The sequence below is a fragment of the Calonectris borealis genome, chromosome 12 (assembly GCF_964195595.1).
Source record: "Calonectris borealis chromosome 12, bCalBor7.hap1.2, whole genome shotgun sequence".
In the NCBI taxonomy this organism is placed as follows: Eukaryota; Metazoa; Chordata; class Aves; order Procellariiformes; family Procellariidae; genus Calonectris; species Calonectris borealis.
Genome location: NC_134323.1, coordinates 22,292,485 through 22,306,897, shown reverse-complemented (window position 1 = coordinate 22,306,897; position 14,413 = coordinate 22,292,485). Strand labels below are relative to the sequence as shown.

Sequence of the window (14,413 nt, the reverse complement as noted above, 5' to 3'; positions counted from 1 at the left end):
ACCTTCTCATGTACTGGAGAGAGCTTTTGATTTTGATAACTTGAATAGACAATTAAAGTACTTCCCACAGTTCAGCCACAGGGATGTTTCTTTCTGTATAGAGTATTTGTCCTTATAAAAAGAAAGAAGGGGATTTAACTAAAAAAGGATCCAACATTTTGACATGTTTCATCAAATATTTATGTCAGCGTGGCTTCACAGAAGGGACTTGAAAGACAGAAATTCTGTTCCTGGTGCTCCTGCTGGTCTGTTGGGTGACTGGGGACAAGTAACTTTGACCTGTATCTTCTTTTCTCTGCATAAAATGAAGATAACTGTACTTGTGTCTCTTGTAAAGTGCCCTGAAATCTCTGGTTTACCACGACCATGTGGGAGCTTGGTGTTAATTTCACTTCAGTTGCGCCAGCCCCCAAGAATGCCAGGGCTGCTCAGTCTGCTTTAGAGGGAATAGGTTTGTAAATGTGTGTAATAGACATCTAAGACTGTTATGTTTTTGTTTGGCTTCCAGGTGGGAGATTCAGTCAAGCCAGGTGGACAGGGTGGTGTAGAGCACCAGGAAGTATCATCAGAATCATTTATAGGTGAGTGAAAGGGTATCTATTGGAGACAGACGTGGCAAAGAACTTTTCTTTATGTACTGAATTTCTGCCTGTTAAATGCAATCCCAGTTTTACTTTCTTTTCATTGTTCTGGTCTCCCATTTGGCTACTCATTTCTTACTTGTCCGGTGATGACACCGCTGGCAAGGTCTGATCGTTAAATATTTTGATTATTTGAAAGTGTCACTGTGAGCCCCACAGGCTAAAATACAAAAATCTGCTTAGCAAGAATATTCCACCTCTGCCCCTCGTTGTCCTGCCCCTGCTTTATGTACAGTAAAAGAATCATACATGGAAATAAAAATTATTTGCAACAAATGGCATCTGTGCTGGAGGGAGTTTAAGACTTGGGACTTCTGTCTTCATAATCGTGTGTTCAAACCCTTTTTTCTCCCATGCTGTCAGCTTTCTGCTTTGTTTTTTATGGTGTGGTTTTTTTTGTTTTTGTGTTTTTTTTTTTTTAGTCTCTGTTCTGCAGGAACAGGCCTCAAGATTGGGTGTACCCACAGCAATCTTGGCAGCCAAAAATGCTGTTACCAACATTGAGCGCATCTGCCAGGTTTCTGCAAGCCCCTCTCCAGTACCACTGCTGAACTTGGACCAGAGAGTAAGGGAAAAGGTTTACATTTAGTTTATCAAGAAAATGGTATTGTTAGGTTTGACTTTGAACCCAGTTTATCTGTTCTGATAAAGTCACCCAAACACGCAGGACCTGAGCGGCCGATTATTCATTTATGTGTCCAATATGCTCACAGAAGTTTGGCGTTCTCCTATACAGGAAAGCGGCTGTTTTTGACAGCTTGGAAATGAAGTTTTTTGTCCGTTGCTGAAGTGCAGCATTACACAGGTCTCTCTAAGCAGACCCTGTACACCTCTGGTGTACTTCGGCCTTCCCTGGCGTGGTTTGGTCTCTCTTATCCACGGTTCCATCTTTATCGATCGTCTCGGTTTGCAGTGTAGCCAGGTGTGGTGATGGCCATCCGTACAAAAGCTGTGCCTGCTGGCTGAAGTCACCTCTGAGGAGCTGTCAGGGGTCACTGCTGACAGCCTGGCTGCCTTTAGTTCAGCCTTAAGGTGAAAGGTTTGGGCCTTTCCCATGAATTCGCTCCAAGCCTTTAAAAAAGCAGCAAACGGGGAAAAGCAACAAATATTTTTTCTAAGAATGTGTTATTTACAAAGGAAATTATTTCTGCTTCATTTCTGGGGTGATTCCAGAAGAGGTTGTCTTGCTTGCTTCAAACGGTCAAGGATTTGCTGGCGAACAATGTGTTCTGTCGCTCATTCTTCTGCCAAGAAATGTGGAAAATGAAGGTAAGAACTCATGGAGAGATGTTGCCGTGCTACAAACTAATTAGACTTCGTCTGTGGGATGTGGTAGCGTGTTTTCAACCATCCTCTCCCATGAAGGCCAGGGATAACTGTTAAATGGACTAGTGAAGTGCTGTCATTTCCGTTCGGTTTCCCTTCGTGGTTTTTTCGGTGACCTAGAGCAGTCTTGCCACTGCTCATCCCTGCTCTGGTCGACTGCAGTCATGAACTCCTCCTGAGAGTGACTGTGGTCTTTTTGACCTTTCAAAAGCATGAACTGAATTATAAGTGGTGGGGTTTTTTGTTTTGTTTATTTTAAAGCAAGTTCACTGGGAGCTTCCTTGCCTCTGTAGCGGGATTTGCTTTTTTGAAGAGAACTTAGTAGAGGTTTGGAAATAAGTGAATTATTAAAATTGCATGGCCACTTCTGAGAAACTGCCACAAAGGAGAGTTGACAGCATCTTGGTGATCAAGCGTTGGTTTTTAGGAAGCTAGGTGAGCAGCACTCTTGCCTCGCTGAAGGAGATGTTTTACTGTTTCCATTTGTGCTCCCCACGGCCGGTTCTCACGGCTAGGAAGGGCATGGCAATACAGCGCCTGGACTTACAGCACGGATAATAGGATTAAACTCATCTGAGGCGATGCCGCAGTTAATAGAAGCTTTGGGGGTATCATTTTCTTTCCTATTGAGCTTCACTGCCTTACTGTTATCAATGAAATACGCTAATAACTCTGTCCGTCAGTTGGTGCATAGGTTTGCTGTCTGGGCTAAGCAATCCAGATCGATTAACCAGGCAGTGCCAAAGCTCCCAGCTGGCTGTGGGGTGTCACGGTCCCCGAAGTCCTATATGTGCTTTGCCAGCAATATTCAGTGCGTCTTTGGCATTTTGGTTCTCTATTTATCTGGGAATGGTGATAAGCCTAAGTGAGTTCACGCAGAAAATGGCTTGAGAGAAATACGATAGCAGATAACAGCTTGCATTGCTTCACAAATGTGTTGTCTTGATTTCATTTGGGTGGTTTGTTTTCTTAAGATAAGTGATGCTCTAAGCGGAGTTAAGGACTTTTTGTGAGTGGGACAGTTTTGGTTGCTCGCTGCTCTGGTGGGAAAGAAGGAAGAGGCTGATCTGCCAGGATAAAGAGGCATGCTCTAGTCTCAGATATCCAATCCTGGGCTGAAAATAGAATCCTGTGTGTTTTGTAGGCTGAATAAGATCTGCTCGTTCTCAGGTAGACATGGAGATTAAGTGCTGCTGTGTAACTGAGATTGTTACAGTAAAGAATTAGGTTGTCGAAGACAAAGTATGTGGGCGAGTCTAGGGTCAAGCTAGGAGGCAGCTGCTGGTCGCTGCAGAAAGCTCGTGGGGTTTTTCTCCTGAACGGCTTGTGTGCCCAAGACTCATGAGTACCTCTTCCTTCACGAGGCGTGAAGATTTTGTTTCTGGCTTGGAGCATTTCTGTATGGAGGCTGGCACGAGCAGAAGCTGCTGCTGCACCTTTTTCCCTGCCAGGTGCACCGCGGAGTCCTGTTCTGCTGACACAGGACTCTCTCCGGGACACGCTGTTCCAGGCGGGAGCTGGAAGGGATGTTGCAGGGAGGCACGAGGGGCTGCAGGTTCATCCGCGCAGAAGTGGTGCCTAGTGCTGATTTTGCCGACAGCGAGCCTGGCGTTCAGGAGCAGGGCCGCCCGAGCGCTGTTGGTTTTTCCTCTGCGTCCATCGGCCTCTCTGCTCGTATGGTTGCAGTGTCTCTTTCTGTAGTCTTCTATTGGGAAATGGATTTGAGAGCAGCAAACTCGCTTCACAGAGACTAATAAACAGTTAATAGGCTAAGCGATAATTCTCTAATCTGTTTCTGGATCTGAATTAACATGACTTGAAACTTAGTGGTGTTACCTGTTTTCTGGGATATCCTCTGCTCCGTTCAATATGCAGCATCAGCATTATTCCAGGGGGACAAAGATGGATATATTTATTACTTGACCATGGAAATTTAAAATGGTGATGCATCTACAACCCTAAACCAGTTTGTAGGAAGGAAAAATCAAATATAATCTTTCCTCATCTGGTATTTCCTATGTTGTCATTTTAAAATTTGAGTAAGTTCTGGATAATTTGAATAAACGGAATTTAGGGTCTTTTTCTATATATAGTTTTGTTAGCCAAACGTTAAAGTTAACTGCAAAATGCAGACTATGACCTAATTGTGACATCTCGTTAGGACCCTCCAGTGCTGGAAGCTGTGTGGCATCTGCACAGAGGTGACATCGTTGGACTGGGAGAGCTGCTGGAGAGGTGAGCAGAGGTTTATAGGTTGTGTATGTAATCTCTTAGAGCCTATTGAAATGTAATCGGGGATTAGTTATGAGTATTCTGGACTAAGAATATAGTCAGGTCCTGGCAAGTGATCAGATTAGCAGGATTTAAGAAGTTACCCCGGGTTTGAGAGGTTGCTCTGGGTTAATTAGCGCAGTTTAAGGTGCGGTGGCTGGTTGTCTGATGGCTACCGAATCAGCCGCAGTCTGAAGTGAAATGGTTTGGCAAGAACCGCCGCTGCAGACCGTCCTAGGTGATGCTTTATCCAGTGCTTTGTTTCACTGGCACAGTGGGCGTGGGCAGTTACCATGCTGTGTGGGAAAGGACTCGGTAACCCAGCTCCTTCAGTTCACCTGGCCGTGCCGCCGGGTCTGCTTTGGAAACTCTCATTTAGCCCATAAAAATTAGCGCTGGTCTTGATGAGAAGGCTTGCTTTGCAGAAGCTGCGTGCTTCTGTCTTCACAAAACCTTACATTTCAGTAAGCTTTGGAACAGTTAATCTCCAGAGAACAGTTAATCTCCAGAGAACAGTTATTCTAAGAATTGATTTATTTTATTTTTTCCTAATACAGAGCTAACAACTAAAACCAGTTATCCTTTGTGAAGTTCAGGTTGTTTTCCTTTGGTGTCAAAGGCATGTTACAGTGATCTTTCAGGCTTTTGATACTGCTTTGTCTGTTAATGGGATAGGAAAAAAGCCTTCAGTGCCCACTATACTTCAAATTTAAGGAAACCAAAGGGATAGATTAAGAGCTTGATTTTTTTTTTTTTTAAAGCATTTTTATCCAAGTATTTTAGAAATAAGAACTAAAGTCTTTCTTCTAGCAGAACTTTTAAAATGGAAATACTTGAACACAAAACTTCACATGTAGTTTTTCCTTTGGCTATGTCTGTTGTGGAATTTTTTTATAAAGCAAGTAAAGCTCTTGCTGGTCCAAATTAAAGAAATGAAATGCTACATATAGGGCAGAGTCCTACACCGATGGTTCCTTCCTGAGTCCAAGAGCAAAAACTCAAGCCTTACAAAGAGAAGGAGGGATTGAATTGAATGTGCTTTTGTTTGTTCTCAGCAACCCGGCCGCCCCTGCTGTGGTGGAGTGGCTGTGCAGCAGCCTTCGTGGCCTCTGTGAGCAGGCGGAGTCTTCCTCCCGGGACGTGGAGCTGGCTGGGCACGTTCTCTCAGGCAAGGCACTCAACTGGGCGCTGGTGGAGCGGGGCCGGCTGCTGGTCCGCACAACCTGCGGCAAGGGCTGTGCAAGCCAAAAGCCTGGAGGTGTAAGAACAGAGGCCTTGCTTTGCATTTTCTTATGTCATTTCGGTGAGGTGAATATATTTTTATATTTGGTGAATTTAGCAATTTTTTTCCCTGAAAAGATAATTGGTTTGAATTTCCTTTGTATCCCTTTGAGTTATCGTATCACAAGAAAGTGTGGTTGCAAGGTGTATGGGGCCAGGGATGATATATTGAGAGTGTGATGCTCCTGCAAAGTGTCTGAGAGATTTTGGATCAGAAATGTTTAACAGTTCCATTTTCCCCTTGACATTTTCTGTTATTTATTTTGTGGTTTTGTTTAGAAAAAAAATCACTACACAATTTGATTAAAGAGCTGTAGTCAGACCTTTGGACTGGTGCAGTCGGTCAGGTACAACCCATATGAGTTCTGCAGTGGTAATAGAGCATAAGACCTGTAAATTCTTCAGTCTTTTTATAATCCTTTAAGTTTCTGTGCTCCTTGCCATCCATTGTTCTAGGTCCTTTTGCCTGGGAGTAATTTTACTCCAAGAAAATAAATGAATCCTGCTGACTGCTGTGTAGTGAATGATGCTTTTCAGGCACTAGTCCTACTGGGGGACTGAGATGGGGAGGCGGAAGAGCAAGTGATCTTTATTGAAAGGGGATGCTGAAACACTGATTCCTTCTTGATTTGCAGACTTTGCGATCGTGTTTCTTCAGAATGGCTTTCAGCAAACTTCGGAGCTGGGAAGGAAGTTGGAATTCAAAAAAGTCCCCTATGTAAGGACAAAATGAACCTATTTACAAACGGTTATTTTAAAAAGTAGTTCCATTATATACCTCTGTGCCTTGCCGAGTATAAATAAATTGGCTTAGAGCAACAAAGACAGGGTGGTGGTCTAGGTGCTGGAGTGGGTGAGGAGGAAATGGTGAAACCAGAACAAAGACTTTTTTTTAATAGAGAATTTCTCCAAGGTGAGGTGTCAAGGGTTTTATGAGCTTCCTTGGTTTCACCTTGATTGCTCTTTTTTCCTTTTGAATGTGAGGCATGGAATCCTAGTAAGCATGGGAAATGCTTGCCCTTCTGTCTATTGTATCTGTTCTACCATAAAGCCTGAGGTAAAAGTTAAGCTTTAAATTAAGAGGGACAAAACTCTTTCTTTGAGTCAATTTACTTTTTCTGCATATAACTGTAGCTCTTTTAAACTCTAAATGGTCTTAATTTGTCAATTTTGAACAGATCTGTCATGCTGTCTTACAAAGAATGTTGACATGTAAGTGTTTTTGTGATTCGTAGCTTTGTGCAGTCACTGCTGTTTGCTAGACTTATGCTCCTTGTTCATTGCTAAATCTCTAAGGATGTTGCTGAATCTCTAAGGAGAAATCCTTTGCTTGGGATGCTTTTCCTCTGTTGTGCGTAATATTTATGTCACTGATTTTACGTGCCTTTGTTTTCCCTTTCGCTTTTGTAAACTAAGTGTCTTCTAACACTGCAGGTAACTTCTTGCTTTTTGTGCTAGTTCATTTTGATGCTCCCAGCTGCAACATCAGGTTGATATCTGAGCTGATTTTAGCAAGTTTGATTGGAAGCAATCCAATCTGTTGTAGCACAGAGATTAAGCTAGAATTTTTTCTGCTTAGTAACGTAAACTTTGAATTTACAAAGTATATTTTACAAAATAGCAAGTAAGCTAGTTCATGGGTTGGATTTGCAGACTGATGTTTTGTGAAATCTTTTTTTTTTATGCTTTTTGAGCAAAGACATCTAATGTACATGCGTAGTCTTTAAATGGCCAGTCTTCAAGAACTGTCCCATGGACAATGTGCCTGTTTTGGCCTGGGCAGTCCTGATGCTGCCGCTGAGAGCTCAAGCATAGTAGTGCCTGATCTGCATTGCAAATCCCGCCGCAGAATGACTAAACACGCATGAGGGTTATTTTTGTCTTGTGTCACAGATGATCTTCACGGTAAGTTGCTGTATCTGCTGTACAGTGAAGGAAGCGTTCACTTACACCTCCTCACGTTCACGTACACCTCCTCACGTGCCCTACACCAGAGTATTAGTAAAATCTGACTGCGCAGCTGCGGTTACTTTCCTGTCTCCTTAGTGACAGCACTTCACCGCTTTTGCTGGCATGTTTCAGCAACGTGCTCAGTGCTGCTGCAGGGGCTAGTGATTTTTCTCTGCTGTAAGATGACTGAAACCCAGGATGCAACACCAGGACTGCTCCCTCCCTTCTGTGTCTCTCCCCGTGGGCACTGCCAGCCTGATCCCTTACCCCGTGTCTCGCAGGGAGCATTGTCTGTAGACAGAGATGCCTTACAGACCTTGCGGAGTAAGGGAAACCTAAAAAGGGAAAGCTGTAAAAGAAGTGCTTTATTATTTAATATGTATGAGTCCTATCTCAGGTGGCCCTTTAACAGTGTTGGTTCTTGAAAAATAACCCTTATAAACACAGGACGAGGGGGATTTTGGAGGAAGAGAAGCAGGCTGCTGGCAGTCAGACAGGAGTCTGCTAACCTGCTCTTCATTTGACCTTCACGTTTGTGCAGCCTGCACTGCCACGGACTGACTTGCAGTCGGTGTGCCTGAAAATGTATTAAATTAGTTTCATATAAGATATTTTTGTTAGTGTATACTTTTGATTTCATTTAACTAATCAGCTGCTTTGAAGAACATTAGGATTCTTTATGCAAAATAATTCACTATTAATGAAGACCTTCACAGGAGAAGGACAGGCTGAGAGTAGCATGGGAGCGCTGTGCTTCATAGTAATGATCTTGCTATATTGAACTCCTGTGCCTGAGGATAAGTAGAGTTTATCTCCTTTTCTCTATTCTCCCCTACTTAACCTTAAAGTATTCCTCAGCAGGGGAGGAGAGTATTACATATTAACACTGTGGATTGCCTTACAAAAGGCATGTGAGGGACGCCTGTTTTGCTGCCCCAGCCCAGTAAATTTCCTTTTCAGGGTGCTTCACCGAATAATCCTAATAAACAAAACAAACTCCTTTAACTGTTAAAAGAGGAGGCTTTTAAAGGTAGGATGGGACAAGAAACAGAAAAACTGCTGCTGCAGCAGGCTGTAAAGCAAAGGGTCTCTCAGTATGTGGGCTTTGAGTGGTGTGGGCTGATGGTCAAGGCAATGTGTTGAGCAAGCTGCCAACCTGTCTGACCTCTACCAGTCATTTTGGGGCAGATGTAGCTTTTGAAGGAATTTCTGCTAAGCAAATGTAACATGAAGTCCCACTGCTGTTGCAAATGTGTGGCACTCACAGCGGCATGCTCTTTGTTTGGTGAGGGCGGTTAAGACCTTTGTTTCCAGGGATTGTTAATTCAAAGCCTGCTTGTGCAAATCCCTGCCTCCAGACAGACTTTTCTCTCTGCAGGTTTGCCATGTTCACACTCACAGATGCACTGCACAGTTAGGATTGGGTTTGGAAATTAAATACTAATTTATGTGCATTTTTAGATGGCTTAATTATTAGCACATTCTTGGGAATGCTTTTAAATTGGTTCAAGGTTAGTGTTAATGGTTTTTGAGTCGCTGTGTCACTTTTGAAAAAATTTCAGAAGAATTTAATGCTTCTGAATGGCTTCTACACATTTCCCTAATGGGGTCACCTTCTTAAAGGTGCACAAATTGCCTGTTCCAGTTAGTTCCTGTGGTGTTAGTGTCACAGTTCCTTCCATTTCCATTTCTCTCATTGCGTTTTTGTGTCTCGACTTTGGGGTACAGGGGTGCTTGATGCTGTTGGTAAAGAGAAGCAGGAAGATGTTTCCACGTTGCAAGCTATGAGGTTCTGGTAAGAAATGCTGTTCCCCTGAATAATGTCAGGAGGAGGTTTTTATCCACTGTTACGCTTGTTACTGAAAGAGGGGGAATGTTCCCCACCCTGTGCTACCTATGTTTAGTATTCTCCTCTCTAATAAAATATGTGCAAGTCGAAATGCATGTAAAAAGATAAGCATCAGGTGTGAAAAGGTGTTCTGGCAGTGTTGGAACCAATCTTGGAGCACTCTCTTGACGTGTAGTGAGTTTCCCCATCAGGTTTTCTCACTCTGCTTCTGAGCAGAAACACCTGGAAGGTGCCGTCGTCTTCTCCTCCAATTCCTGCTCCCAAACCCATTTTGTCTAACAACTTTGTACATGTCAAGCCAGTCCTGTCCTGTGCAGGGGTATACATTTGACTCAAGTTTGTAAATCTGATAGCTATGTAATGTTGAGTAACGAATAGGTTTTTTAAAACACATACAAAAAAGTATATATCTCTGGCAATTTGATAAGATAGGTGTAGAAGAAAAACAAGTCATTCACCCCAATCAGTACCTGGTTGATCATACTTCCTGTGCATTGTTTCTGAATATTTCCTTGTCATTTGTAGGCTGAATGTGTTCAATGTGTCAGTTTATAAAAGTGCGGTTCGTCCGGATTCCTTGCAGCAGTTTTTTAGACACACCCTGACCGAGGTTCTTACCTACAACCCATTGTTGAAAGGTAGGAATAGGCGGGGAGGAGCGAGTGTCTCCAGGGTGTTACTGTGGTGTGTCCGGAGCTCCATCCCACCCAGGCCTGGCTGAATGGAGTCCAGCCTGGAGGACCCAGAGCCAGAGAAGCTGCCTGACTCCCCAGCTCTTTCCCCGGGGCTATATAAGCAGGGTGCCAGATCAGACAAAAAAATTCATCTGGGCCCTGGGCTTTAGAGGGCTGTAGTTCAGCAGAAAACTTCAGGTGGAAAATCAGTGCCTTCAAACAGAGCTTCAGCCAATGGCTCGTGAACAAATATTTGGAGTAACGTCTAATAGCAGCCTTTACAGAGCAGACATGGCAGAGCTCTGGCCAAAGGAGAAACCGAGTGGGAGAGGTGGTGCTGCAGAGAGCGCTTGGGGCTAAAATAGTCTGGCCCCTGTGTGTGTGTCGGTTTAAGCACAAGACATAGCCTTTCTCTGCTGACTGGGTGTTTCTTTTGGTAAATTAGAGATAAAGGCAGGAAGGCTTCTAATCCGTGATTGGTAATTGTGAAGCTTTTTAGGAAGCTTTTAGGAAGAAATATATTTGGGCTACAAAATCTCTGGTAAAATCACTCTGAGCTATGATCTGGAGCTTACCTGTTGTGTGGGAGAGCTGTGTCATTGCTGGCTTCCAGTTGGAAGAGATGACTGAGGAAAAAGATGATTCCTTGCTGGTTCTCTGTGCATGCACTATGTTGGCCTACGAATGTGTGATCTCAAGAACAGCTTTGAGATGACAGTCCTGTAGTGAAATGGCACGGTCCTTGTTGCCACAGTTTGCGTTCCAAAGGCAAGGAGAGAAAGGATTTCAGCAGACAGTTTTTAATGTATCTGACTGTCAAAGCCAAAGGGCAATCTTTTGTGCTTAAGTTATGCGTTTTGGGTGTATTTTAAAAATCTATTGCTGAAGAGTAAACTTTTCTTTTTCTGGGTACAGTGTCTGATGCCATCCATATGCAGAAAGAGTGGAGCTTTACAAGAACTTGTTCGCTGCTCACTACCTTGTATCGCAAAGTATGTCTTCCTGGTTTCACAAAGAGAACTTTACTATGTTGGGTTTATATTAATTGAAATATCTGAAATGAGATTATTTAAAAATAGCACGTTCCAGTCGTAGAATCTGAACCAGCTGCCAGGAATTGTAGGCAGTATGAAGCATGAAGAAGTAGTACGACTTTTGTGCAAGTAGTACTTTTGAAGAAAAAGGGACTTTTGTGCAAAGCTCTTAATGAGAACAAAGATGATAATTGAAGATGTGAGTTTTTACTGTTACAGAATATGACATGACTTCTGAAAGAATTGGAATATTGCTGCTTATTTTAGCCAATGCTGATTCCAAGCCAGGATGATATCTGGCCCTGGAAAGCTGATGCAAAAGATGCATGCAGGATAGCTTTTTCAAAAGTCATGCAAAAGACGTCTGCATGTTAATCTTGACAGTGTATGTCACTCTTATGGGTGGCTGTATGTCATAGCTAAAATGAATTGCTATCACTCTTCCAGCTGTTCGTGGCATTCAGTGCAAAGGAGTCAATCTGCCAGCTGCAGCAAGTCCTGGAGACTCACGAAGTGAACTGGCAGCATGTCCTGTCCTGTGTTTCCACGCTGGTCGTTTGTCAGGCAGAGGCTGAGCAGCTGTTCAAAGGTAAGTCGGAATTAGCAAGCCTGCAAGCTGATGTGTGCTTGTGGCTTCTTGGGTACTGCAGGGGGAAACCATGCCGGCTGGTGTAGCAGCATAGTCATTCATAGTTGCTGTTTTGAGATTCCTGCACGGAAAAGAACAGCAGAAAATCTGCTCTTCCGTTCAGTCATTGCACGTCAGCGGCAACGTGAATGCCAGGCCTGGTGCCTGACGCTTCTCAAACTTAGTGTACAGATAGGAGTGGTTATTTGATAATTACCTTCGTTGTTAATTGGAGTAGTGATTACTGAAGCTTAGTTCTTCTATCTCAGCTTTGCTAGCAGACCTTGTTTGTTCGAGTTTCTTACTGATTATCTCGTTGCTGGACTCCCTGCAATTCTTACAGGTTCAAATCCTAGAGTATTTGACCATTGAAAGTGCATGAAAAGATACAAGCAAGCCCCAAATGTTCCCCAAGCTGCAATACACATCCTTCTTTGTGTGGCAGATGTTTTATCACAGATATTTGTCGTCTTTTACTGTAGAAAATTACAGCACCATTGTCAAGAGCAAAGTTTGAGGTTATTGTTTTATGTTTTTAGATCTACTGAGCCATCTCCTGATAAAGGCCTTTGAGAATTATGATATGGAAAATATGGTCACTGCATTCCTGATAGCTCGTCAGGCTGCTCTAGAGGGCCCTGCTGTGTTCATGCCTTACTCTGAATGGTTTAAGGTAAGACTAAATGGGGCCTGACTGGTAATCTTTGTTTTAAGTATGTGAGAAACCTGTGCATAAGGAATGTTCTGCTGCACAGCAAAAGCCTAGTTTCAGACATAGCCAGGAATTAGAGAGAGGGGGGAGGAAAAAGAAAAGAAAGAGTAACAAGTGTTGGTATTAGGAATTATTTATTACTGCCTTTGTGTCTGCAAAGAATATATTTATTTGGCTTTCTCCGGTCTTCCCTTCCTTCATCTTTTAAGTCCATCTTGCCTTCTCTAGTTATTTGTCAGGAATGCAGACATGTAATTCCTGTTACAATCATAATCTCGGATATATTTCAGTATCTTGATAACCAACACTGCTGTTACTGCATAAGTTGTGGGTTATTGCAGATGAAGCATTCCTATTTCCTGGATGTTTGCATGCAGTTGTAATTGCTGTGTTTGACCTTATAGATAATTGGTCGTTAGCTTTTAGTTGTAAACATGTAGGTATTTTAGGTATGCAAATCTCCACATAATTTAAACCTGTAAATTCCTTTGTATGAGTTTGCAAATCTAAGCTCAGCCTTTGCTGATAGAGTGTTCAGGATGTATCAAAAGGTAAACTAGTTATGTTCTGCATAGTCTCAGACTGGCATATTTTCATTATAACGCCCAGATAAAGCTGTGTAGAAACTGGTGGATTTGTGGTTCCCTCATGAATCTCAATGCTTTGGTGCGTTTTCGTGTTGCCTTAACTCCTCTGAGTGTTCTCATAGTAGCACATCAGAATGAACTTTGACCATGACATGGCAGGCTTTCTGGAAATTAGACAAAGAAACTCAAAGAAAACTTCTGTAGAGACTTCTGTAAACTTTCTTTGGAGACTTTTCTCCAGAAAGATTCTCTTGACAGAAAGCAGATATCTGTAATGGATGTCTGGGATTTGTGCCCTGAGTTTAGCGCAGTGCTGGGATGGGGATTCTCTCTGCGCTGAAAGGCTGCGTTGTCATTTCCCCCTGTTTCAGGCTTCCTTTGGGAATGCTGGTGGTCACCACGGGAGCAGTAAGAAAGCTCTGGTCTTCCTCTTTGAGTTCTTGTCAGAGCTAGTGCCCTTTGAAGCAGCGCCGTACCTGAAGGTGAGAAGATGCTAATCGAGGTGGTTCTCTAAAGACTGATACAGAACTGCTCCGAAGTGAACATGCTTGTGTCTTTGACTAGGTTCAGCATATTATTAATGTTGTTACAGTAATTGCATTACTTCTGATACATTATTCAAAATCTTTTCTTCCTGAAATAAGGAAGTACAAGATTCTTTTATTTACTTGACAGGAAGGAGAATTCCCTCCATGGAGTTAAATTTAAGCTTTTGGTTTTTTTGTTGTTGTTGGGAAAAATTGCATGTCGGTTGCCGTGAAAATGGCTTATCTTAAAACAAGCAATAACATCTTCTTTGGGGAGTATGTGAGGTAAATGACTGTAAACATTAACCAGAATTTTACACTAATTTCCTGTAAAAATGGCAAATCTTGCTGTGAATTTCGTATTTCAGGTCCATATAATGTACCCACCTTTTGTGCCAACAAAACATCGGTCTATTCTCTTGGAGTACGTCACTCTGGCTAAAACCAGACTGGCCGACCTCAAGGTTAGTAAAAATTGTCGCTTGGAAAAGAGTTCTTTCTGGATCTGTCAAAATACTAGCCGTGTCGTGACCATGTGCATCTCTGTAACCTCACACAGGTGGCTATAGAAGATATGGGACTCTATGAAGACTTGTCTTCCACAGATGAATCTGTGCAGGTACTGGTGGCCTGTCTAACCGTTTTCTCACCAGTCATGCCCCTTTTCCTCTGGAAAATAGCTTAGGTTATCCACCTGTCTGCCATTCCTACCAAGATTGAGCATGCTGCCAGATCTTCTCCAGCTTTAAGACAGAGGGGTTAGTGGCCATGAACATGCAGACTCTCCCCAGATTTCACGAAAACTAGACTTACGTAGGGGACAAACAGACTGTGATGAGTATTCCGTGATGAGACTGCAGAGGAACTTGGCAATTAGCCAGCCAGCTACTGGCCAAGCAGCACCTACATTAGCCGTCCAGTCAGCACCTGCTG

The 14,413-nt window shown here is 43.0% G+C and overlaps 1 protein-coding gene across 1 annotated transcript in view; it reads left to right on the top strand.

The window, feature by feature from the left end:
* The first annotated feature begins 413 nt into the window (after positions 1-413).
* Positions 414-14,413, top strand: part of FANCA (FA complementation group A) — a 35,654-nt gene continuing 21,654 nt past the window's right edge. Inside the window, exons 1-15 of the mRNA XM_075161708.1 lie at positions 414-581; positions 1,064-1,206; positions 1,815-1,910; positions 4,129-4,202; positions 5,294-5,406; positions 6,155-6,237; positions 6,698-6,731; positions 9,198-9,264; positions 9,844-9,956; positions 10,908-10,984; positions 11,474-11,615; positions 12,194-12,327; positions 13,325-13,435; positions 13,849-13,944; positions 14,040-14,099. Coding sequence (XP_075017809.1) covers positions 488-581; positions 1,064-1,206; positions 1,815-1,910; positions 4,129-4,202; positions 5,294-5,406; positions 6,155-6,237; positions 6,698-6,731; positions 9,198-9,264; positions 9,844-9,956; positions 10,908-10,984; positions 11,474-11,615; positions 12,194-12,327; positions 13,325-13,435; positions 13,849-13,944; positions 14,040-14,099 — 1,437 coding nt within the window. The 5' untranslated portion in view covers positions 414-487. The remainder of the gene's footprint in view (positions 582-1,063; positions 1,207-1,814; positions 1,911-4,128; positions 4,203-5,293; positions 5,407-6,154; positions 6,238-6,697; positions 6,732-9,197; positions 9,265-9,843; positions 9,957-10,907; positions 10,985-11,473; positions 11,616-12,193; positions 12,328-13,324; positions 13,436-13,848; positions 13,945-14,039; positions 14,100-14,413) is intronic.